Source organism: Bos javanicus, chromosome 4, assembly GCF_032452875.1.
Source record: "Bos javanicus breed banteng chromosome 4, ARS-OSU_banteng_1.0, whole genome shotgun sequence".
Taxonomy (NCBI): Eukaryota; Metazoa; Chordata; class Mammalia; order Artiodactyla; family Bovidae; genus Bos; species Bos javanicus.
Genome location: NC_083871.1, coordinates 105,991,357 through 106,018,025, shown reverse-complemented (window position 1 = coordinate 106,018,025; position 26,669 = coordinate 105,991,357). Strand labels below are relative to the sequence as shown.

The 26,669-nt window shown below is 43.6% G+C and overlaps 1 protein-coding gene across 4 annotated transcripts in view; it reads right to left on the bottom strand.

The window, feature by feature from the left end:
* The window catches only part of MGAM (maltase-glucoamylase), a 97,163-nt gene that overhangs the window by 3,130 nt on the left and 67,364 nt on the right, over window positions 1-26,669 (bottom strand). For 3 of the 4 annotated variants that reach the window (XM_061414953.1, XM_061414952.1, XM_061414954.1), the window contains 19 exons: window positions 25,577-25,745; window positions 25,197-25,293; window positions 24,020-24,132; window positions 21,580-21,705; window positions 19,988-20,116; window positions 19,635-19,745; window positions 19,052-19,114; window positions 14,272-14,406; window positions 13,728-13,815; window positions 12,758-12,896; window positions 11,474-11,607; window positions 11,324-11,358; window positions 10,878-10,994; window positions 9,413-9,561; window positions 8,757-8,841; window positions 7,782-7,838; window positions 3,804-3,928; window positions 2,240-2,328; window positions 873-922 (listed from right to left, as the gene is read on the bottom strand). In XM_061414953.1, coding sequence (XP_061270937.1) covers window positions 873-922; window positions 2,240-2,328; window positions 3,804-3,928; window positions 7,782-7,838; window positions 8,757-8,841; window positions 9,413-9,561; window positions 10,878-10,994; window positions 11,324-11,358; window positions 11,474-11,607; window positions 12,758-12,896; window positions 13,728-13,815; window positions 14,272-14,406; window positions 19,052-19,114; window positions 19,635-19,745; window positions 19,988-20,116; window positions 21,580-21,705; window positions 24,020-24,132; window positions 25,197-25,293; window positions 25,577-25,745 — 2,011 coding nt within the window. Of the gene's footprint in view, window positions 1-872; window positions 923-2,239; window positions 2,329-3,803; window positions 3,929-7,781; window positions 7,839-8,756; window positions 8,842-9,412; window positions 9,562-10,877; window positions 10,995-11,323; window positions 11,359-11,473; window positions 11,608-12,757; window positions 12,897-13,727; window positions 13,816-14,271; window positions 14,407-19,051; window positions 19,115-19,634; window positions 19,746-19,987; window positions 20,117-21,579; window positions 21,706-24,019; window positions 24,133-25,196; window positions 25,294-25,576; window positions 25,746-26,669 lie in introns of those variants that run through there. The other variant, XM_061414955.1, reaches the window with a different exon arrangement.

Here is a 26,669-nt window from a genome sequence, read left to right as displayed (position 1 = left end):
GAGCATGAAATAAGACAATTTAAGAGTCCCCACCTTGTGACCTTGTACAGTGAGACCATGGTTTTAGCATTCTGCCTCCTATCGCCAGCCATCACCCAACTTTGCACTGGTTAAACACCAGTAAGGTCTCTAGAGTCACCCCAACTCTAAGGAAACAAAGAATCTCAGCTAGCAGGAACCTTTATATTCCACATGTGGAGAAGTAACACAGTATGCCAATCATTCCAAGGCAACATAGGAACAAGGGCTAGAAAACATTGAAATGGTCTGCCCATCTTGCTTGGTGAATTGGACTAAGTTACTGATGAAATATGAGTGCATTTAATCACAGAAAACTTCCTGGGAGCACTTGACATCTCTATCTGAAGTCTAGAGAAAGGGTAAGATGCAAGTTAGGGTTAGGACTCTTGAGAGTTTCTTGGACTGCAAGGAGATCCAACCAGTCCATCCTAAAGGAGATCAGTCCTGGATGTTCATTGGAAGGACTGATGTTGAAGCTGAAACTCTAATACTTTGGCCACCTGATGCGAAGAGCTGACTCATTTGAAAAGACTCTGATGCTGGGAAAGATTGAGGGCAGGAGGAGAAGGGGACAACAGAGGATGAGTTGGTTGGATGGCATCACTGACTCAATGGACATGAGTTTGGGTAAACTCCGGGAGTTGGTGATGGACAGGGAGGCCTGGCATGCTGCGGTTCACAGGGTCGCAAAGAGTCGGACACGATTGAGCAACTGAACTGAACTGAAGGTGCAAGTTAGTAACGTGAACAGTGAAGGAATTCTAAGTGATGATGTATATCCTACGATGTCCAGCACCCTAGTAAGCTGGCAGAACCCTACATTCACCCTTCATAGTCCCAGCCACACTCACCTGGCTGACGGAAAAGTGGGCCAGGTAATAGAGTCCTTTTTCATAGGTATCTGCAAACAAACAACAAAGTAAGCATGACCTGGAACTACACCCTAGAATTCTAACGGCTTACCTATCTTGGTTGGGAAAGTAAGGATGTTTTTTGTTTGTGATCTTTTTAAATTTTATTTTTCTTCTTTACAGACTTTCATTCTGAGAGAGATGAGTCAGAATCTGCCCCCAACCTCAGTTTACACAGACTGTCTGAAACAAGTGTATACAGATGCCTCAGTCTAACAGAGTCCCCTCCTATAATGGCGTTTTCTAACATCATTCTTAATCCTCTTCTCTCTTTTGTGATTCCCAACTTCTTGGTAGTCACCTCGGAATTCCCAAATTTCTTCTGCTAGAGATACATATATGCACACACGTGCATGCACACCCACATCACAAACAGCAAGACTGGTGTACAACTGGTCGGTTAATCTTGAGTGGTTTTAGGCAATTTTTTAAATGCAGTCTCCAGAGAAGAGAAGAGTCTTCCAGAGAAGAGACTTTTTTGTTCTTATCCTTAATTTATGCCACAGGTCCAGGGAGAATATCTTTAAGGGTGGACTAGCCAAAGCCTTACTATTACAGGTACTTCCCCACAACACACCCTAACTCTGTGGCTTCCTCCCTCTTCCCCAGATGCTTGCCTCTTTCGGAGCTCCTTATCACTCAGTCAGAAGACATTGCCTATCCTTTAGAACTGTGCTGTCTGAGATAGCAGCCACTAGATGAATGTAGCTATTTAAATTTAAATTAATTACAATCAAATAAAATTTAAGCTTCGGTTGCTCAAATACTCTTGTCACATTCTAAGTGCTCAACAGTCACATATGCCTAATTGCTACCATGTTGGACAATCCAAATACAGATCATTTCCATTGTTATAGAAAGTTCTATTGGACATCCCTGGGCATAGAAATAACAATAGTACTTGAGACATCCTTCTGAGAATTTACTAACTCCTGTAAACTCTTAATAGAAACCGCCTCCTCCGAATAATAGCACAGCTATTGCTTTTCTTAGTGGAACACGTAATTAGGGAATTGCCTTTGAACATAAACCATATATGGAAGTATAGCTCAGTTGGCTGCAAAGAAACTTTCCCTACAGCTCCTTATATTGCCCTTTTTCACAATGGATTAGGACAGCTAGATAATGGTGAGAGATTCTGAACTAAGCTTCACGTAGATGAGGCACAAAGATCATGTATTATGAGTAACAAATGGCTATATTTTAAAATGCACAATTGTCTTAACACATAAAAGGAAATTGTAGCCCTATAAGATATCCAGGAACCTGATGTTGACATGAAGGAATTGGAAGCAGCCCTTACTCACCAATGCTTTGCCCATCATCCCAGAAGAGCCAGCCTTCAGCAGCCCCCTCATCATCCAAGGCAACCTTGAAACCTAAGAATTTCTGACGGCTGCAGTGAGGTAGGAAAAAGACATTGGGTAAAAACAAAGCCATAGCCACAAACCAAGCATTTTCGTAAAAACAAAAAGGAAGTGCTGCAAGATATAAAGACTGGATACTAGGACTCTGGAGACTTGGGATCTAGCTCTAGTTCTGACTCCGTAGCTCAACAATTTCATGTCAGGAATGAATGAATGAATGAATCAAGTGGAATTTTAAGGCTCTATAAGCTCACAGGAGTTCTACAACGTCTACAAAGAACTACAAGCAAATGCACTGGTTTCCTTTCTTTCCCCACTGTGAGGAAAGCCTAATGTTTCAGTCTTTCTTCCTTCATGACCTTATCTTCACATGTACAGGGAGTTCTGCTTACATATGTCCTAAGTTCTTCAGTTTTTAACTGAATTTTTGCAATCAAATAAATAGAGCTTCAAGGATTTTAATTTGACATCAGATAGACATGGATTTTAGTCTCTGTTCAACTACTTACTAACTCTGTGACTCTAAGTTAATCATTTAACCTTCTGAAGCTTCTCTTTGCTCATCTGCAAAATGGGGACGATAACAGTACTAATACCAAGGGCTTAGTTTTCCTTTTGTTAGGAAAAATAGAAAATCTCTAAATAGAAGTCTCCATATTAGTACAGTTCTAGGCACAGAGCAAGCATTCACCTGATGTCAGCTATTATCAATTATTATATGGGTCTAGAATATATAGGTTATACATTAGGCCTAGAATTTTTAAACCTTGCATGTAAGGAATCTCATCCTCAGTTTCCATCTGGCTTACACAAGTTTTTAGCAATAATATTCTTAGCAAAGAGACAATTATGATCCAGATGGTCTTTTAAGGTTTTTTTGATGTGGACCATTTTTAAAGTCTTTATTGAATTTGTTACAGTATTCCTTCTCTTTCACATTTTGGTTTTTTGACCACGAGGTATGTGAGATCCTAGCTGCCTCACCAGGGATCAAACCCGAACCCTCTGCATTGGAAGGTAAAATCAAATCACTGGACCACCAAGGAAGTCCCTGGTGGTGGTGGTGGTTTAGTTGCTAAACCACCTAGACTCTCACAATACCATGGACTGTAGCATGCCAGGCTCCTGGGTAGTCTTTTAAAACTAGCATGAACCATGGTTGCTCCTATTTGACTTTCATTTCAAATGTCACTATTTAAACCTAACACCTCACCCACTTAGATCTCAAATAGCTGTTAATTAAGAATTGTTTGAAGAGTACAAAATCCAAAAAAAAGGCTAAAATCCACACAAGCAAGCAAGCAAACAAAAATGTTTACTATTGGGTTAGCCAAAAAGTTCATTCAAATTTTTCCATACCATCTTACAGAAAAACCCAAATGAACTTTTTTGGCCAGCCCGTAAAAGTGCTTTTGGGCCTGAGGGTACAGTTTACAGACTGGGGGGCTTCACCAGGCTCTGAGTTAACAGGCGTGGAAAGGAGAAATCTGGGGCCCTTGTTCACCTTAAGTGGGTGTTCTGTGCAGGCTCTTGCCAGGGCAGGACATAGCCCCCACGGACATGAAGATTAATGTGGTCAAGAGGTGCCGGCAAGGACTTCCACTCACCCCGGGATTGAATGTCCACACCCTGTGGGCGAGAAGAAGGTCAGGGATGATAAGGGAACGCCTCTGTCTGGACAATGATCTACAAGCCATCTTGTCACGCTCGGGACCTGCTGCCATCTGGCATCGGTTATCATGCTTTTCCCAGGCTCACCACCTGCTGTGTGGGCTCCAGGCTGCCAGGACATCAGGTCAGGATCCCAACCATAGCTGCCTCTCAGCCTAGCCTCACTCCACATCCTGTTTTTGCCTCCAGCAGCACTGCCAGAGGAGGCTGAGCGATCCTTTTATTTTATTCGGCTCCTGACTCACTCCCCACAAAGACATGTCCAGACCTTCCCTTTGCTTGGTCCCTACTCTGCTTCCATCTCCCTCCACTGCCCCATGCCCTGCTCCCACCAACTTCACTAACACCTTTGACTCCTACTTGACAGAAATCATTAAAGTGAATGGACCTGCTTCACAAATCCTTATCTTTAAGTCACTGTATCTTCCTTTATGTTTCACATCTTGATCTTGCCCCATATGTGACAGGGAGAAGTGGCTCTCACCCCAAGCCATGAACCTCAATTATTTCCTAACATGTTCTCAAGCTGGAGCCCAGCTTCTCATATTCAGCACTATGGACATTCTGGGCCAGCTAACTCTATTGTGGGGGCTGTTTTGTGCTTTCTGGATGTTGACCAATGTCCATCCCCCAGAGGCCAGCAGCCTCTCCCCAACCTTCCACCACATTGTGACAACCAAAAATATCCCCGGGCTTGGCCAGTGTCCCCTGGCAGGCAAGTCCTCCCATCTGAGAATCACCACTTTAGTGGCAAGGAGCAAAGCTACCATTTCTTCACTTTTGTTCCCTGATGTTCATTTTATACAGATTTGATCTGTATCACATTCCCCGGGTCAGACTCTGTTTCAAGGGCGGCCTCAGGACTCCAGAGTCTACAGAACTTAATACAAATTCCAGCCCATATCTCTGGGCTTCTTCAATTTCCTCACTGATATGAGAAAAGTGAATTATATGTTCTCTAATGACAATTTATTCCAATATCTTATGAATACTGGACTGATGATTCTACCTTCAAGTGAAACTTGATGCATGTAAAACTGTCAAAGCTATCTTCTTATCAAATTCTTTATTTCTTCCGATTTTTTTTTTCATTCTACCACACATTGTGGCTACATAGGATATGATACCTTCTCATGATTTCCTTTCTAGTACCTGATGAGTCACAAGCTTGTTTACTTTCCTTTAAATCATTTCTGACTGGGCTCGCCTAAAAAGTGCCTGTTAAAATATCCATAAAGACATGACTCTAAGGTCAAATCTTAAAGCAGCACTATTAAAATAAGAATAGACAACGTAACATGACTTTGTACAGGAGAATTCTCACCAACTGTGTAATCACTGAATATGACTGAAAAGCACTGTTTTTAAAATCCAGTATACAGTCTACACTGTAAACAAACAAAATGGCCACAAGCGAAGTAGATAAAAACTGATTCACACACACTGTATGCTCTTAGTCTTAACTAAAATAGGTAATCAATAAGAGAAGTCAGAATAGTTCCATGCTTCTCCCTGTCCCAATAGTCTACAAATGGTAATGTATGATAGAAAGGAAAGAGGGGTGGATAGAAGCCAATATCATGGCATGTGCAGTCACATAGGCACGACCAAGACAGGCAAAAACTCTGCGAAGAGCTATCAACTGCTGATTCAGCAGCTTGTTTAGAGAATCCGAGAGTCCAAGTAGATGAAGGTCAGCTTTGGCAGAAGTGCACCAGCCTGTCCTGCCTCAAGATACCTGCCCCTTCATCAAACAGGTGGGGCCTGAAGATCAAGAGTAAGCACACCATGTTGCTTTTGCAGTCAGATGAGCCCAGAAGGGACAGTGGGGGATGAGAGTCCACAACTACCAAGGCAGCAATGAGGAAGAGTCATGACCTCCCGGAAGTGGGAGCCACCAGATAGGGAGCTAGGAGTCTTACATTCTTCACCCACCCTTCACGCAAGCAATTGCTCATTCCCAGTTCCACTGGACAAGCAGCAGAGAAAATGCACAAAAATGGGAGTTCTCAAAACAAGTGGGGCTTTCTTATTTTTCCTTTTCCTGCTTTCCATCTCTTTGCCTGTCTGTTCTACTTTCTGGGTAATTTCCTAGATTGTACCTTATAATTTCCTTTTAAGCAAAATTCCTGCATCATGCCTTTAATTTGCAAGGATTGCTTTGTGAGTAAGTCTTGTTTAAAGTATGCTTTCTTATTTTAGGCATATCTTCTCATCTTTCTGAGGAAACAAATTTTCTAGTTAACTTATTAATAACATACGTACAGAAAATTATACAAATAACAAGTACACAGCTCAATAAAGTTTTACCAAGTGAACACACCCATGAAACCACCACTTAGATCAATAACTATTACCAGCATCTCAAATGGCTCTCTCCTCCCCTCTCATAATAAGCACCACACCAAAGGCAGCAACTTTTTTGATTTTTATCATTTTTGCCTGGTTTTGAACTTGTATTTCATAAATGGAATCATATACTCTTTACTAGTTTGTATCTTGCCATTTGTGCTCAAGGTTATGTTTGTGATATTTGTTATCTTTATTTGTGTAGCAACACTTTATTAGTGTTTAGTTTTAAAAATAGAATACAATCCACTTATCCATTTTACTGTTGATGGACATTTGGCTTATTTCCAGTTTGTTGCTCTTTTACAAATCTTGCTGCTATGAAACCTTCTTGGACTTTTTTGGTAAAATATATACACTCTAGGAATAAATCTGTAACATTATCATTTCTTCCCAGACATACATTAACATATACATAGCTATATAATTAATTGGTATATATTAATTATATAATTGATTTATAATAAATAGTGATATATATGACATATTAAATAACATATAATTATATATGGTTACTAATATATAATTATATAATGAAGTAGGTATTAATTATACAGTTAGCATATAATAGATAGTGATATGCTATCTAATATGTTACTTCAAGTTTGTTTTTATTTTCTGAATTGACAATATTATTTTAATGTAATCTGGGAGAATATAAAAAAATAACAGTCAAAAGCATTTCTGAAAAAGGATGATGACATATTGATCTGTCATATTATACCTATTTACAAAACCCTAAAAAATCTACCAAAAAGAAAAAAAGAATTAAACTCTGACTTCTCTGTATCCCAGCAAAAGGTCCCTGCTGGAACCTTCTGTGAAAGATTCTGTTTCCCCAGCTGAGTCTCTGGGGTTCAGACTAGCCCAGAAAAGTTGTATGATGGAGAAGGTTGTGTTCCTTCCCCATTTCTAAATGCAGTTACGTTACACCAGCTCGCAGGAGTCAGGCCTTATGTTCTATGAACCTTTTACACACGCCAAGGACCTTGCTTACCTTAGAAAGTACATTCAACAATGCTTTGGGCATCTCTACTATAGAAGGAGGTATGTAAAAAGACAGAGAGGAAAAGGCTCCTAATACTTATGAACTTCCAGTCTAACAGGGAGGATATAAACAAAAACCATAGTTTCCAGCACAACTTCAAGCATTTTTCTAGTGTCTGCCATTACACAGCACTGTGAAAAGTGGTGGTGTAAGGAAAGAGACAAACTAGCAAAGAACACCCACAAAAAGCCAGGTACGGCAGGAGATGCCTTCATGCATTTCACAGCAACTCTGTGAGCAAAGTGGCCTTTCCACACCTGGAGGTGAGAAAGCTGAGTCCACGAGGGTAAAACTGACTCGTTCAAGAGCACACAGGTGGGTACCGAGCCAGAATTTGACCTGAGGTCTGTCAGAGTCTGAAGACTGAGTGCTACCATTTCCCCAGGTTCTATAGAGGCAATCAGAAAAACTTACCGTGTAGTAATCATACCAGCGGGCTCTAGGGAAATATGCAGTGACATCTCTGGCGTTCTAAAATTAAACAAAAATAAGGTGTGAGTGCAGTAGGCTCAGCTACGGAGGGCAGAGCAACCCATTTGCATAGGAGAGGAGCCAAAACAACAGTAATGGCCTTGGACCCACAGACCTCTCCTCTCTAGAGGTCACTGGTGTTGGGAATGGCTTCCTTCCCTGCCCTCTTCTCAAACTGGGAGATTTGCCTAACCAAAAGTGGTGGCTTCTGTAAAACCCTTTGGGATCCGGAACTTACAGAGGAAAAAAAAAATCATCATTTGCCTATAGGCTTATCCCATATCCTCTTCAAAGAGACAAACTGAGGTTGGGTCTAGAGCAGAAAAAAAAAGAAAAAGAAAAATTGCAGGTTTATGGACATCAATACTTCAGAAATTATGATTAGTGCAATAAGTGTTGGAGAAAATCCATTTAACTGATATTTTCATCAGAAGCCTAATCATCGATAAAAGAAGTAAAGAAATGGCTGCCTAAGGACCTCTTTTGGAGGAAGGGAAGGGAAGGGCTGGCCAGTGATGACATTATACATATTGCTGCAAAAACTTCTTCTGAAAAGTTTTGCTTTAACAGTGACAGAGGGTAGGAAGGATTTCTTTGTATTAACAGTACTGCCCCCACCTGACTCCTACTCATTTCAATTAAAGAAGAAACAATTATATTTTCAAGTATAACAGAGGGTTTTTTCCTTCTCGACTGTTCAAGGAATCAGAACTTGATATGCTGATTTTAAAGATGAGGAAGCTGAAGACTGGAACATCTAAGTGAAGGACTTCAGTTCAGAGGGAGAAGAAGAGACAAAGGCAGATGAAGAATAAGAAAGCACCTCTCAGGACCCCAATCCGATGAGGCCTCTGCTCCTTAACTAGTCTCTGGCCTCACAGTTGGGATCCCCTATTCATCAGAGGCCTCCATACTCACAGCCTCCAGGACAGGGCTGACCAGGAAGGCTGGGCCCAGCAGGAACTGACTGTCTACATCCCAGGTCACCCGGTCTGACACAAACCTGGGGAGGGAAACCAAGGTATCACAGTTAGGACCCCCTCTACAGGAGGCCAGGTCAAGGCCTTGAAGAAACTCCTCAAATTCATACCTAAGTTGGAAATGCAGCTGCATTCTATGCCATCTTTATTCTTTCCCTAGATCTACCTTAATCAGATACATATTCACTTTCTACATGTCACGTTCTTCAAACCCAGAAATGGTTGGGTTTAGACATGTCCCCTGCTATCAGTATGTCCAACTTCTTAAACTTCAGTGCAAGCATGGCCTTCATTCCTCAGATATCCCCCTGGAATGCCTTCTTTTATGATGTGAGCTACTACAAATGCCCAAATTAGAAAGAAATTATTCTATGTTGCATTGTCTATCATTTTGAATTTTTTAAAATATTCAGTAGCCTTTTATCACAGAGTGAAGGTGTGACTGACACCATGCTTAGAAGAGTCATAATGTATGGTCTGTGCCTAGAGAGCTTTTGGGAAAGACAGTCATGTCTTTAATTTGGAAGAATTCTGCAACAGCTACTATATAGATGGAAATTATCACAGTCATTGGGATCCTGGCTGGACACTCACTCATGGAGGAGAGGCCGCACGACGGTGCTGCCCTCTGTGCTGGCCTTGTGCATCAGGGTGTAGATATACGGCAACAGGGTGTATCTGGTCTCCAGGACACTCTTGGAGATTGTCACGAAGGTAGAATTCCAGGACACGGGGTCTTGCCTCTAAGGAGAAAAAAAAGAGAGTTCGGTGCTTAGGGGAGCTAGGGGACTTAAAGAGGTCGCTGCACGGTTAGTCCAAAGGAAGATCACACACAGCTAAACCAACAATGACTACAGACGAGGCTCAGCGAATATGTTTAATAGACTGAAGGAAATCACTGAAGTCTTCCCAGGACAGTTGAAAAACTTTCTCGTAAGAAATTGGGCTGGGGGCGGGGGGTACATATCTGGTACAATGCCCAAACCAAAAGAATAATCTGAAGAACACTGAGGAATATGATTCACTGAAACATGAAGATTCTTTCATCTGTTGGCTATTTGTATATCTTTTTTTGGAAACCTGTCTATTCCGTTCCTCTGCCCATTTTCAATTCAGATTGCAGGATGGACAGAGATGGATTGTCAAAGTATAAAAACTTCTTGTTAGAAGTTAAATATTTCTGGTGATTAGATAGGCAGCATGGTGCCTATAACTAATGACTGTTGTTCAATTGCTAAGTCATGTCTAATTCTTTGAGACCCCATGGACTGCCACACGCCAGACTTCCCTGTCCTCTTCCCTGTCCTTCACTATCTCCCAGAGTTTGCTCAATACTTAGTTTTATTATAGTTAACAATACTATATAATAAGGGCTTCCCTGGTAACTTAGTGGTCAAAGAATTAGCGTGCCATTGCTGGAGACATGGGGTCAGTCCCTGGGTCAGGAAGATCCCCTGCAGGAGGAAATGGCAACCCACTCCAGTATTCTTTCCTGGGAAATCTCACAAAGGAGCCTGGCGGGCTACAGTCCATGCAGTCACAGAGTCAGACATTACTTAGTGACTAAACAACAACAACACTGTATTATAAACTTGAAAGTTGCTAAGAGTATAGATGTTAAATGTTCTCATCACAAAAAAAAAGAATGGTAATTATGTGAAGTGATTGAGGCGTTAACTGACCCTACTGTGGTAATAATTTCATAATATGTTTCAAGTTTTTTTTTAAAGGAACATAAGGGTTTAATGGTTTATAAGATGTCCTTGGGGAATATAAACAACATTGTGTGCTATGTCTGACTCTTTGCGACCCTGTGGACTATAGCTTGCCAAGCTCCTCTGTCCGTGGAATTTTCTAGGCGAGATACTGGAGTGGGTTGCCATTTCCTTCTCCAGGGGAGCTTCCCGACCCAGGAATTGAACCTTCATCTCTTGTATCTCGTGCATTGGCAGGCAGAGGCTTTACCACTGCACCAGCTGGGAAGCCTATACATTGCTTGTAGTTCAAATGGGATTTTATGTTCCTGGTGAACTTTTGAGCTCTGAGCTCAATGTCCTACCTTGGTCCCAATGGTATTGTGATTCCTTGCGAAGGGGTAGAAGGCCCCTAGTTGCATCCAGCGAGCACACATTTCATATTCAGCATCTTGAAAGAATCCACAAATATCTGCTCCTGTCTGAAACAAGACAGAACAAAATGGGCCAGTTAATGATTTCTGAAAGCTGTCACCATCTGCATCGTGATTAGGAGTGATCCCAAGGACACCACAGGGACTTCCCTGGTGGTCCAGTGGTTAGAGTCCCCCTTGCAATGCAGGTGACAAGGGTTCAATCCCTGCTCGGGGAACTAAGATCCCACAAGCCACGGAATAACCAAGCCCGCGTGCCGCAACTACTGCATCGGTGTGCTGCAATGAGAGATCCCACATGCCGCAACTAAGACCCGAGGCAGCCAAATAAATAAATAAAAGCTTTTTTTCTAAAAAGAACAGAAAAGGACACTTACGTAGGATATACCAAAGAGACTAAACTCCATCATGCCTGCAAGAGAACCATGGCTGGGTCAGACGAGACACTCATGACCTGCCTCCTCCTCCCTCCCCAGAGAATCCTTGATGCAAGATCCTGACTCCTCTCCCGCCAGCAGCCCACACACCAATGATTGACTTCTTCAGCTGGTCCCATGCAGCCGTGTTGTCACCCAGCCAGTGTCCTCCCCAGCGGCCAGAAGAGGGGAAAGTGGAGCGAGTGATGACGATCCCTCGCTGTCCTGTCACCTCCTGCACAGCTCTGCTCAGAGGGGGACAAGGGCTTGACTTAGCGCAGAGCAGGGGAGGAAAGCCCCAGAGCTCCTGAGCCTACGGCTCAAGGACAAAGCATCTCATGTGTCCCAGAAGAGAACATGGAAAACCGGGTCATGAGGTCTTGACTGACTGATTCCAGGTGATGGAGATCATATTAAAACTTGTGCCTTTATATGGTATTTACAATGTTTTATAAAAACTACAGAACATAATAGACTCACTGGATCACCTAAAAATAATAGCTAGTCACTGAATCTCACTATCTATTTACTCAATACTCAGTTTAATATACTAGGGAAAGAAGAAGGTGAATTCCTGTATAAGGTTTTCCTTAGGATAATTCTTATTAAGCATGGACTGAGCACACAAAATGAGGCAGGGATAATCCAGTAGAACACCAGCTGGCTAGCCAACAGGAATGACAAAATAAATAAATCCCAATAGAGATGAGTCACTTCTGAAGTCAAGGAAAGAGATACCCAGTCCTCTGTGTTCCCTTCTAATAGCTAAAGTTATTATAGCATCGTCCACACCCTGTGATGATTGCCTGTGTTTCCATGTGTGTTTCCTCCATGAGGACTATTAGCCTTTCACCAGCACGACCAGCTCTTATTTAAATCTGTCCTCCTCACTAGGATCACAGGCTCCATGCTCATGAGTGTTTAATGCTGGGTTGGCAAAAGTGTCTATTGGGGTTTTTCTATACCATGTTACAGAAAAACCCAAATTTTAAGGCCAACCCAATAAGTGAGAATTGCTATAGAGCTATAATTAAAATCTACCCAACTCTTGATGCGAAGAAACCGACTTCATTGGAAGAACCTGAAGAACCGACTTATTGGAAAAGACCCTGATGCTGGGAAAGATGGAAGGCGGGAGGAGAAGGGGACAACAGAGGATGAGATGGTTGGATGGCATCACTGACGTGATGGACATGAGTTTGAGTAAACTCCAGGAGCTGGTGGTGGACAGGGAAGCCTGGTGTGGTGCAGTCCATGGGGTTGCAAAGAGTCGGACACAACTGAGCGACTGAACTGACTGACTGAACTCTTGGAGGAGGGAATGAAAGGAGGAGCTTCCCCAGTCCCAGGCTGTCCCCTCAGGCTGTCCCACCGGAGAAGGGCATGACGACTCACTCGTACGTGGGTCTGGTCTGGGCCCACCCGTAGAGGCTGTGCACGTCGTAGTGGCGCACCGGTGAGCCGTCAGGCAGGACCTGCTGGCTCTCCATGCACAGGGTCTTGCTGCTCAGGCCCCGGTCCCTGGACTCCAGATCTGAGGAGAAAGATCTAGCAATGTGACATTGACCCCTGCCTGATCCTGTTTAGCCTTGACCTCGCTTCATGGGATTGAAGCAAGGCAGTGTCTGACTCTTAAGGCTAAGGTGACCTCTGCATGGGTCCCTCTTCTCCCCAGCGTCCTGGAAATGTGCCTGGCTCTTAGTTACAGTGGCATCTGCAGGTGTGGTCAGCACCCAGGACCCCAGAGGAGAAAGCAGCGGTGTGCAGAGGACACAGTTGTCAAACATGGACAGGCTCCAACCGAGCTTCTAGCATGTACATTATTTCATATAATTCTTATCATGATTCTTTGAAGAAGATATCATGATCCTCCTTTTACAGTTTAAAAAACTGAGATTTGGAAAGAGCAAGTCATCTGCTAAAGCTCATACCACTCATAGAGAAAATAATAATTGGATCCCAGACATGAACACAAGCACAGTGCCGAAGTCACTGACTCCATGGTAAGGGGAGGCTGTTACTGTCCACCCGCTGGTGACACAACAAATTCCTGGGGAGGGACTCGCATGAGCCTGAGGCAGTAAGACACTGAACTATAGAGTCTGTGGGAGACATTACCACTTGAGTTTCCTGAAAAAAACTGAGAAATTCACTCAAAGGGGCCAATAACTTGCCCACACCCAACTGGGTAAAGTTCTCAGGAATGGACTTGTTACTTTGCTGCACCCCCCTCCACACCCCTGCAAAACAGAGCATCAGTCAGGGTGTCCCTGAGCATCAGGGTAAGTGCCAGGTTGCTGGGCTCTTGCAGGACTCACTCCCTGTACCCATGAAGCTGCCAGTAGAGAAGGCCAAGGGTCCTCACATGGCATATAGGGAGGGTGGTTCAGAGTGGCATCCTTGCAGCCTGGAGGGACTGCTCCATTCACGAAGCTCGCTGGTTCATTCATATCCTAGAAATATCAAACCCAGAAATACTTTACTTTTAAAAAGAGTTACATCCTGTCAACCCAGAGACAAGGAAGCAGAGAGTATACGGTTCACCATCCAATAGTTCCATAGATACCAGCCCAGGGAGATTCATCAAATCCAGCTTAAGAAAGATCAGGGAAGCCCTACAGAATGACTGGCTAGAGGATTTGAAAAAACTCTCACTGAGGGTGTAAAGTAGGCTTGGTTCCAAGGAATTCCTGGTTATCACCTTGGACTTTTATAGCCAGAGCTTCAGACAAGGTACAAGCTAAGAGTGGGCCGGTCCTGACTGGAAGAGCTGCACTCTGATGCGTTCAAAGTCTTTCCTGGATGACTATTACCTCTTCGGATTAAAGGTCAGGGATACATATGCTGAGGCACGCAGAGCTAGAAACGCAACTGTCCCCATGTACGCAGACACAAACGTTCACACTTACAATCCACAAGCCATCGAACTTCAAGCTCTTCTCTGGTTCCCGTGGATTGGTGTACAGTTCTCTCAACTCCCTCTTCCACCATGTGGTGGTTGAATTACGGAAAAAGTCTGGAAAGGCCACAAATGCCCGGTATTTCTGTAAGAAGGAAATTTATTTGTCCCAAATAAATATATTAGACAGAAAATTGGCATTTCCTGAAAGCTTAACTTACAAAACCTGTACTGTGTGGTGATAATTAATCCAAACAGAGCTTAAGGAATGTTCTTAGCTTATTTGAAATACAGTGAATGCAAAGAATAGAAATGAGCACAAATGAAACCCCTTCTTATCATCTGGAAAGCATTCATGGACTGTTTCCCTCTTTGATTCAACACGAATGGTAGCTACCAACACCCTGAGCTCACTGTTTCATCTGTTAGATACCCACTCCTCAACCTCCATCCTGACGTTTCCTAAGCTCTCCTCAAAGACAAAGCATGAGCCAGGGAGACTGCGGCTTGAAGGGGGCAGAGAGCAGATGTATTGTCAACAGGTTGGAAAGAAACATCCAGGTGATTCTCCCCTATTTCATTCTCGGGAGGAAAAGGCGGTAAGAGGTAAGGTTGCATTTTATTACATTAAACTATCTAACCGATATGTATCTGGGTTTTCTATGGTTTCAGAGTCACCTGAAAAGTGCAGTGTCAAATACTTATTGCATGACCTAGGCTTTAAGTATGTACATTATTTCATATAATTCTTATCCTAATTCTATGAAGAATTAATTGTGTGTCAACTAAATTGGAAGAACTTAAAGAGAAAGTTTCAACTCCCCTTTCTCTTATCTTCTTCAAATGATAAAAACAGTGTCTTTATTTTAACCTGGAAAATGGACCCAAGGTATAACTCCAGAACTATAACCCTTTGGAGAGGAAGGCCCTCATTGACCCTTGTATTCCCCCACCACGCTGAGCTTAGAAACTGCATAACTGTAAATTCATTCCACTTAACAACAGCAAATCTTCATAAATTTCTATATAACTATGATGCTTGTTATGGACCTTTATGGTCCTTTGTATGTCTTAGTAAATCGGTTCTTCTGTGTTCATCAGTGCATTTCAAGAGTTAAAAGCTGAATAATGCTGGTGGCAAGGGTGTGGGTGGCGTGGGAACAACAGAAAGAGAACTTGGATTAGGGAACTTCCAGTTCTGATACACAACAGATAATAGGCAAGTGGAAAACCAACATCTAGATAGAAGACCACAAGGAACAGCAAGAAAAAAAAAAAAAAAACAAAAATGGATCAGCACACAGGGATCCAGCTCACAGAGAATGTCAAGGTGTTGAGTCACATCACTGAGCATCTTGTGAAGGGGAAGCATGTCAAGAAAACCTTTTTTGTTAGAAAATGGAGGTAGAAATATAGAAACAACAAACCAGAACATTTCACCAGAAACAGAGAGCTCCAGCTCAGGCAGAGGAGGAAAATGGAGGATTAGAGTAGACAGAGTCAATACCGGTCATGTCTAAGAGGTAGCTGAATTTCGAATGAGATACAAGTGAGCGATTTGACCATTTTGATTTATGAACCCCACTAAAAGGGCTCTTGCCCATGAAATGAAGAAAATTCTGCTGTTCTCCAAGGTCCTAGTTCTACCTCACTCCAGTCTGTGTTCCACTCTTGCTTCATTGCTTCTGCAATGTTATTTCCCCTCATCCTCAACCCATGATGTTCCCACCTGGCCCCATTTCTTGGCAGGTAAACAAAAACAACAACTGGTAAGAAAAAAAAAATAGATACATAGATCAGTGGAACAGAATAGAAAGCCCAGAAATAAACCCATGCATATGCAGTCAATTAATCTTTGACAAGGATGAAAGGAACATAAATGGGGAAAGGATTGCCTTCTATTAACAGTGTTAGAAAAACATGAAGAGAATTCTCTGGTGGTCCAGTGGTTAAGACTTCATGCTTCCACTGCTGGGGGGCCTGGTTTCAATCCCTGATTAGGGAACTAAGATCCTACAAGCTGGGTGGAGTGGGCAAAAGAGAGAAAAGAAAAATGTGGATATCCACATGCAAAAGAATGGAACTGGGGCTTCCCTTGTGGCTCAGTGGTAAAGAATGTAATGAATGCCAATGCAGAAGACACTTGTTTGATTCCTGACCCGGGAGGATCCCACTTGCTTAGGAGCAACTAAGATCATGTGTCACAACGATTGAGGCTGTACTCTAGAGCTCAGGAGCTGCAGTTACTGAAGCCCGCATGCCCAGAGCCCATGTTCCACAAAAGGGAAGTCACAGGGAGAAGCCTGAGCATCACAACTAGAGAGAGGCCCCCCTTGTCCCAACTAGAGAAAAGCCTGTGCAGCAACAAAGACCAGCACAGCCAAAAAAAATTAAAAAAGAATGAAATTGGACTCCTATCTTATACTGCTCATAAAACTTAATTCAAAATGAATTAAAGATTCAAAAGTAAGACCTGAAACCATAAAACTTCTAGAAGAAAACACAGGAAAAAGCTCCTTGACACTGGTCTTGGCAATGACATTTTGGATTTGACGACACCAAAAGCACTAGCAACAAAAGAAAATGAAGTGAAATACATCAAACTAAAAAGCTTCTCCACAAAAAACAATCAACAAAATGAAAAGGCAGCCTACAGAACAGGAGAAAATATTTAACATGCAAATACCCAAATGAGTTGATATTTTAAATACATATGGAAGCTATAAAGCTCAATAACAAGGAAAATAACCCATAACTAAATCGATTTTAAAATGGACAAATGACCTAAACAGACATATTTGCAAAGAAGGCCTACAAATGGCCAACAGATACATGAAAAGGTTCTTAATATCACTAATCATCAAGGAAATGCAAATCAAAACCACAATGATAAGCTGTTTCGCAGCTTTTATGAGAAAGATGACAGATAACAAGTGTTGGCAAGCACATGAAAAAAAGGGACTTCTTGGACACTGCCGGTGGGAATATAAACTGGTATAGCCAGAAATACAGAAAATACTATGGGGTTCCTTCAAAAAATTAAAAATAGAACTATCAAGTGATCCAGCAATCCTACTTCTGGGTATATCCTCTAAAGGAAGCAAAATTGGTATCTTAAAGAGATATGTCCCATGTTCACTGAAGCTTTACTTACCATAGCCAAGATGTTGAAATAACCTAAGTGTCTGCCCACAAATGAATGGATAAAGAACATGTGGTGTGTGTGTGTGTGTGTGTACAGTGGAATATCATTCAGCTAGGATAAAGAAGGAAAACTTTCCATTTGCAATAACATGGATAAACCTAGAAGGCGTTATTCTAAGTGAAATAAGCCAGATAGAGAAAAACAAACACTGTATGATCTCACATATGTGGAATCTGAGAAAAACAAGCTGAACTCATAGAAACAGAGAGTAGAATAGTGATTACCAGGTGCCAGGAGGTGGGGAAATGAGGAGATGCTGGTCAAAGGTTGCAAGCCTTAATTTATCAAATGAATGAGTTCCTGGACCTGATATCCAATGTGGTGATTATAGTTAATAATACTGTATTGTATACTTAAATGGTGCTAAGAGAGTAGATTCTCCCCACACATATACACAAATAGCAACTATCTGAAATGATGGATGTGTTAATTAACCTGATTCTGGTAATCATTTCATGATATACATGTATATCAAATGATCACATTGTGTACTTTACATATATACAATTTTATTTATCAATTATACCTCAGTTAAGCTGGAGGAAAAAACTAAAAACTAAAATAAATAAGTAAAAGTCAGGGAGCCCATGACCCTGAACTTCTCTGGCAGATGCCTATGTCTACGTGGCCTGCCTGGACCACCAATCTTCAAGTGATCTTCTGTGAGAAACAACAGAGATTGCAGGAAGCTAGGTTCTCTCCCTTGGATCCTCATCTGAGATCCATGGTAAGTGAGAACCTGTTCCCAGGAGAGAGAAAGTTTTAACATATGGCTAGAAACGTGGAGATACGATCAGAGTTGAGGGACTTCCCTGGTGATCCAGTGCTTGAGAATCTGCTTGCCAATGCAGGGGGCACAGATTTGATCACTGGTCCTGGAAGATCCCACATGCTGCGGAGCAACTAAACCTGTGTGCCACAACTTCTGAAGGCCACATGCCTACAGCCCATGCTTTGCAACAAGAGCAGCCACTGCAGTGAGGAGCCCGTGCACCACAATTAGAGAAAGCCTACGCGCAGCAACAGAGACTCAGCACAGCAAAAGAACGAAAAAAAGATCAAAGCTGAGAAACCCAAGGAAAGATGGGGGGATTTATAAGAGTGAAGATGGAGAAGTCTACCCACAAAAAGAAAGATGTACAAAGAAAAATACCCAATCAGTAAAGACAGGGGTGAGAGACTACTTGAAGAGGATACTCAAAGCAAAAACTGCAAAAGGAACAATAAATATACTAATTCAGTCAAAAGACAATGTTTCTTAGAGGTTTCATTCAGTGGAAATTTCCTGGATGTTTGTAATCTGAGAGCCATGGAGTGGAAATCATCACTCTGTCACCTGAAACCATGGACACAAGTAATTTAAGATCTCTGAGTCTTAGTTATGCAAAGCATAAAAGTACCAACCTCCCAACTGGGGTAAAATATTGCACGCAAAGAGACTGGCACCAGACAGATGCACAGGACATGTTCCCTATGTGAGTTTCCTCATCTCACCCGTGCTCATGGCACAGGGATGTCCAGTATCCTAAGCACGGTGGCACCTTCATGACATCCCTGATCCCCCACATCCATACAAACCCCTTACCTCCACTTGACTGTCCCAGTCTAGAGAACTGTTTATTACCACATCAGGAAAATCAGGCCAGACCTGTGAAGAGAAACATGTTTTAAAGCAATGCACTAGATAATTTCTCTTATATAGCATTTCCTAAGAAACTATAGGGCTTTCAGGTAGTAAAAGAATCCACCAGCAATGCAAGAGACACAGAAGACACTGATTCAATCCTTGGGTTGGGAAGATCCCCTGGAGGAAGAAAATGGCAACCCACTCCAGTATTCTTGCATGAAAAACCCCATGGGCAGAGGAGCCTGGTCGGCTAAAGTCCATGGGGTTGCAATGAGTTGGACTCAACTGAAGGGTTAAGCACACAAGAAATTATAAACCTTGTTCTAGGGGTGATAGTACTTCGATTTTCTTGTAGGATTGATCTAGAGAAAAGTGGATCACACAATGTACACATACATTCCTTTAAAACTCCTTAAAGGTGGTGACAAATACCAATGGAGAATATGAGAACTTCTGACCTCAAAGTCCGAATGGAAAAAAGAAAAAAATGTGCAAACACACTGACAGTGTGGGGATTAGTGAATCACTGCTCAGAGCGTACCTTTCCCCAGACAATGCTCCCATCACTCGGATCTTTGATGAAGACATCATCCTCTACACCCCGTGTGAATGGCAGATAGGGCTTGGTCTCGTTGCCAGAAATGGCTGGGTCCTAAAATCAAAGCACAGGTCAGGTGAGGAAACCAAAGTCAAAGAATGACTCAGGGTAGGGAAAGGGAGAATTTCTCCCAAGAGGAGGCATGCCTTCCATCCGTGCTATAGAGATTCTGTGAACCCAGGGAAATATACTTAATTTCTCTACTCGTAGCATGGAAGAAAACACACATAAATCTTTCTCCACCAAACTCCATTCAGTCTTCCAAACAGACTCCACCCAGTCATATAGCAACTAACCAGAATGATAATGACTCGCATCCCATCGGCCCTCATGCGAGTAATCAGAGCTGGAAACCCCTCAAACTCGGCATCAAGGGTGAAGTCCAGCTGCCGCTCCATGTAGTCAATGTCCGAATACTGCACATCCTGGAAGAGAAAAGAGGAAACTCACATAAGCCCAGGTCCACGTGAGAACAACGGTCCAGTAACCAGGGGTGAAGTTCAGACGGCATCTGCTTCATTCTTTCAAACCCCCCTCTGTTACTTGCTAGGCATTAGGTTCTGGAAAATTCACCTAATTCTCAAACTTTTAGTAGTAAAACTAGAGAAAAAAAACCTAAATTAGCAAAAAGCAGAATGAAAATGTCGACCTCCACAATTTTGTCTGTGGAGATACATGAAAAAAGTCAATGAGAGTGCTTTGTAAAGGGCCAGAATAAGGAGCGAACAGAGGATGAGATGGTTGGATGGACATGAGTTTGAACAAGCTCTGGGACTTGGTGATGGACAGGGAAAGCCTGGCATGCTGCAGTCTGTGGGGTTGCAAAGAGTCAGACATGACTGAGCCACTCAACTGAACTGAAAGAGCAAACATAGTTATCTCTTCCAGGAAGCCAACTCAGGTATCAGGGGTTCAGATTCAGACAAAATAATATACTAACACAGTACTAGCACAGTACTAACACAACATGGACAGTAAATCCACTAAAAATATAACAAACAAAAGCATCTGTAATTGCTTTGGAACAACAATCCTGGGGGTAATCAGACACAGCTTTCTTATTAAGAATAAAATATTGCATGCTAGACTTTCCATTAATAGGAAACAAGAGAAAATTCAGAGAATAATATTGATTAATGGAAAAATCAATGGCTCAGCAGTAAAGAATCTGCCTGCCAAAGCAGGAGATGCGGGTTGAATCCCTTTGTCGGGGAAATCCCCTGGAGAAGGGAATGGCAACCCACTTCAGTATTCTTGCCTGGGAAACCCCATGGATGGAGGAGCCTGGAGGGCTGCAGTTCATGGCGTCACAAGAGTCAGATATAACTTAGAGACTAAAAAACAACTCTTCAAGTAAAGGTGAAGTTTGTCTCCACATGTATCTCTTCTGGAGATCCCTACATTCAACCAAGAATTAGATCAAAGCTGGGGGAACACTGAGCTTTAGTGCTGGCAAAGTGTCGGAACTGAGGTTATATCTATAGACACAATGGTCTGACTGAATTTGGGTCAATTTCTTTTAATGAAGCAAAACTATTCTCTGGGCTACCTTTTATATGATAGCAGGGATGTTTTAAACTAGATGCCATGAAGTCATGTGAAAGAAATGGAAGCGTGATCTAGTAGAAAGAACCCTAGAGCTGACCCAATGCCCTCCTCCTTTGGCAAATCACTGTGACTCTTCGAGTTGGGGACAATGACACCCCTCCACCCGCTTATATTATAACCACTGGGTAGGGTGAGACTGAGTGTGATCCTGTATGTGATCCTGTATGAGAAAGTGCTCTGTAATTTCGTAGAGTCTGACAAAAATCAGACAAATGCAGACATCGAGACAAGGGCTGACCATGAGGTCCCAGAGCCAGAACTCCACAGGCTGACGACATACATAGGGGATCTGTGCAGCCACCATAGCATCGTACAAGCTGGCGATCTCAGAGTCGTTCTGGTATCCATAGCGACACAGCTGAAACCCCAGGGACCAGTAAGGAACCATCACTGGCCGACCGATCAACTAGAAAATAAACAAAATTTAGTCCTTAAAAAGAAGAATTTGGATTAAAGTTGTACACAAAGTAATAATGTTTTTCCAGTGTCCCTAGTTAGATAACCGGCAAACTCAAATCCAGAGAGAAACGAAGAGGATGCAAAGCCACTAGGATAACTTGGAGAAATCATCCTGCCAGGCTTGGCCTCTCTTGAAAATCTGACTTCACTCCTATTTCCAGTGATTTCTAGCTTGCTGGTTAAGAACATGAAATTCAGAAACAAAATGCCTGGGTTGCCCTATAGGATCCAATCTCTGCTGGCTATGTGACTCTGGACAAAAGTGAAATAACCTCTCATACATGTTTCTTCACTTGTAAACCGAGGATAAGGATGTATTTGTCTCATAGTGTTTTGTGACGACTGAGTGAATTAACATATGGAAAGTGATCTGACGTGCAGCAAGTAATATATCAGTGACATAACAGTAAGTTTTATAACACTGTTTGCGGCTGATGCCAAAGCAACTGTGATGACCTCTGTGACCACAGTTATCATGTCCACTATCCCCACCCTCTCCACAATTACCACCACCACCACACCACCACCACCATCACTACCATCACCACCATCACCACCACACCACCATCACCACCACCACCACCATCACCACCTTCACCACCACACCACCACACCACCACCACCACCATCACCACCATCACAACCATCACCACCACACCACCTTCACCACCACACCACCATCACCACCATCACCACCATCACCACCACACCACCTTCACCACCATCACCACCACACCACCTTCACCACCATCACCACCACACCACCTTCACCACCACCACCACCACCACCACCACCACCATCACCACCATCACCACCACCTTCACCACCACACCACCTTCACCACCACCACCACCACCACCACCACCACCACCACCATCACCCCCATCACCACCATCACCACCACCACCACCATCACCACCACCACCACCACCATCACCACCACACCACCATCACCACCACACCACCTTCACCACCTTCACCACCACCACCACCATCACCACCATCACCACCATCACCACCATCACCACCACACCACCTTCACCACCATCACCACCACACCACCACCACCACCACCACCACCACCACCATCACCACCATCACCACCACCTTCACCACCACACCACCTTCACCACCACCACCACCACCACCACCACCCCCATCACCCCCATCACCACCATCACCACCATCACCACCACCACCACCATCACCACCACCAACACCACCATCACCACCACCACCACCACCACCACCACCACCATCACCACCATCACCACCTTCACCACCAACACCACCACCACCACCACCATCACCACCACCACCACCACCACCATCACCACCTTCACCACCACCACCATCACCACCATCACCACCTTCACCACCATCAACACCACCACCACCATCACCACCATCACCACCTTCACCACCACCACCATCACCACCATCACCACCTTCACCACCATCAACACCACCACCACCATCACCACCTTCACCACCACCACCACCACCACCATCACCACCATCACCACCTTCACCACCACCACCATCACCACCATCACCACCTTCACCACCATCAATACCACCACCACCACCACCATCACCACCACCACCATCACTATCACACCACCATCACCACCACCACCACCACCACCACCATCACCACCTTCACCACCACCACCATCACCACCATCACCACCTTCACCACCATCACCACCACCACCACCATCACCACCACACCACCATCACCACCATCACCACCTTCACCACCATCACCACCACCACCACCATCACCACCACACCACCATCACCACCTTCACCACCACCACCATCACCACCATCACCACCTTCACCACCATCACCACCACCACCACCATCACCACCACACCACCATCACCACCTTCACCACCACCACCACCATCACCACCATCACCACCTTCACCACCACCACCACCATCACCACCATCACCACCATCACCACCTTCACCACCATCACCACCACCACCACCACCACCACCATCACCACCACACCACCTTCACCACTATTACCATTGCCACTGCCAGCTATAACCAGCAGTACTATTATTACTTCTGCTACTCTGCCATGCTCTGAGAGGCTATGAATTTAACAGTTATTGGGATGGATTTATTGTTCATTATTCTATAACTTACCTGTCACCCAGAAAGACCAACAGTTTCAGTTATCATCTAAGAACTACAGAAAGTGCTGTATAAATACTGGGTAACCAACTGAATTCCCTCCTACCTCAGTGTACTGCTGAGTGACAAGCTCTGGAGTTGGCCCTAAAACCACATAAAAGTCCAGAATTCCTCCTGTGGTACGGTATGTCAAGCCAGGCAAGGGCTGGAAGGTCACGTCTGGAAATGCAGAAAATATCAATCAATATGGAAACCTTCAAGTGAGAAATTACCCCTGAAATTCATATATTCTCCTTCTTCCTATGCCTCTATTGTAGAGTATTGAGAGAAGGTAATTTGTACTATACCTCACAGAATTTTAAAAGTTAAGTGAATGTCTTCAGGGCATATGCCTGGATTTTTTTCTCTTTGATGCACCTATTACCTTATTATATGTTTTGTCCTTCTGCTCTTTTTAAACTGCTATTATTGATTTTATTTCAGAACAGTTTAAGACTTATAAGAAATTGCAAAAATAGTACTAAAACTTTTCTTGGACACTTCCCCCAGCATCCCCCAATGATAACTCTTATATAACCATTGTATGTCATCAAAACCAGGAAACCAATGTTGACATAATACTATTAACTCAGATACAGGCCTTACTTATTCAGATTTCTCCAGTTTTCACAAGCACGCTCTTTAACTCCACTTCTTGATTCCCCACCCTTTTTCCAATATACTACTCAAATTTTCTTTATACTCTAGTACCCCAAAAGTGAGTGCTCTGACCCAAACTCTCATCACTAAGTCAAATTATATAAATGGCTCCCACTGACTAACCTCTAGGACATGGGACTCCCTTGATTTTGCTATCCCATCCTACATCGTTTATGCCAAATGAGTTAATTCTTATTACTACACTTTGTTGTTGTTTAGTTGTTAAGTTGTATCTGACTCTTGTGCAACCCCATGGACTATAGCCCGCCAGGCTCCTCCATCCGTGGGATTTTCCAGGCAAGACTACTGGAGTGGGTTGTCATTTCCTTCTCCAGGGCATCTTCCTGACCCAGGGATCGAACCTGTGTCTCCTGCATTGGTAGGCGGGTTTTTACCGCTGAACCACCATGAAAGCCCATTACTACATGTTACTGAACTGAAATAAACAGAGTGAAGAAAAAAAAGAACAACACTGTCCACAAGATAATAATTGTGACTTCAGGGGCAACATGATTGAACACATTCTGAAGTTCCTCAAGAAGGACTGATTCACAAAAGCAGAGAAGGTGCCAGCATCACCTTACCCATGGCATTGCTGTTCAGCAGGAGCACTCCGTGGGCGCTGCCATCCTCCTCCAGTGCCATGTAGTAGGGGTGGACACCATAGGAGTTCTTCTTGTACTGAGAGAGTCATGGGGAGAAGGGCAGGAGGTTATAAGACAAAGACTGAAAAGAGAGATTGAGAAAAAAACAAACTCAACAAATTGATCAATAAGGTGTGTCTAGTCTTCTCTGTGAAATAAACACTTAAGAAATAAAGGAGCCTGAGAGTCGACCTGCTTGTCTAAAAGCAGACTGTGAGCATCCGAGTGGGAAGTGGGAAGAGGAAACACCCGCTATGTGACGTGTACACAGTGTGGGTGGACAGAAGCAACAACCCAGATCCCAAGTGCTCTGCCCTTACCCCCGGGGGTTGGTCTCGGGAGAACATCCCCCACGTGTTCCATTCCAGGTCTCTTCGGAAGGCTGTGTGCTCAGTTTCCCCAAAGCCATAGAGGTACTTGGAGGGGAGGCGCGTGGAGATGCGGATGAACATGTCATTGAAGGTAAAGCCGAGGAGCTGAGAGTCCCAGCTGCAATACAAGAGGGTATGTTTGGAAAAGAAATGGGCTGTTCTAATGACTTCAAGAAGCTAAAGTCTCAGGGAAATTGAACTCTTGATTTCCTGTGGACCTCCCACATAAAACATTAAGTCTGTATGATTAAAATACTCCCAGCTGCCAGGGCTGCAAGTCCAGGAGCCAGCATCTTTCTTCTACTTTCCTTTATCACTCCCTCCCTTCAGTGGTCCCTCCAGGATACCAGATCCAATCATCTTCATCATCTCAGTTGCCCCCACTTCACAGCAATCCTAGTTTCTGCTCTTGCCCCATCAGAGTCCACTTGCTATGTAGCATCCAGAGTTATTTTTTTTAAGTATCTCACATCATGTCAACCCCTGTTTACAATTCTTCAGTGATTCTCATTGAAGCATCTTGTGAAGTCTTCAAAGCCATTCCTGATCTGAAGCTACCTAAACCCCAGCCTCATCTCCTGCCACTTACCTCCTTATATGTGAAACTACTCCACCCACACTGGAATTTTTCCCTTTCATAAGGCAAATTTACTCCTATTTCATGGCCTGTGCACTGACTACTCAATCTGTCTGAAATGTTGCCCACTTCTCCTATCTCCACATGGGAGGCTCCTTCTCCTCCCCAAGGTCCTATTTAAAGCCCACTTCCTTGGAGACATCAACTGTGACCACAGTATCAAAAGCAGTCACCTCCCTATAATTATCAATTACCCTGTGATTTTTCTGGGCTTCCCTGGTGGCTCAGAGGTTAAAGCGTCTGCCTGGAATGTGGGAGACCCGGGTTCGATCCCTGGGTCGGGAAGATCCCCTGGAGAAAGAAATGGCAACCCATTCCAGTACTCTTGCCTGGAGAATCCCATGGAGGGAGGAGCCTGGTAGGCTACAGTCCATGGGGTGGCAAAGAGTCGGACACGACTGAGCA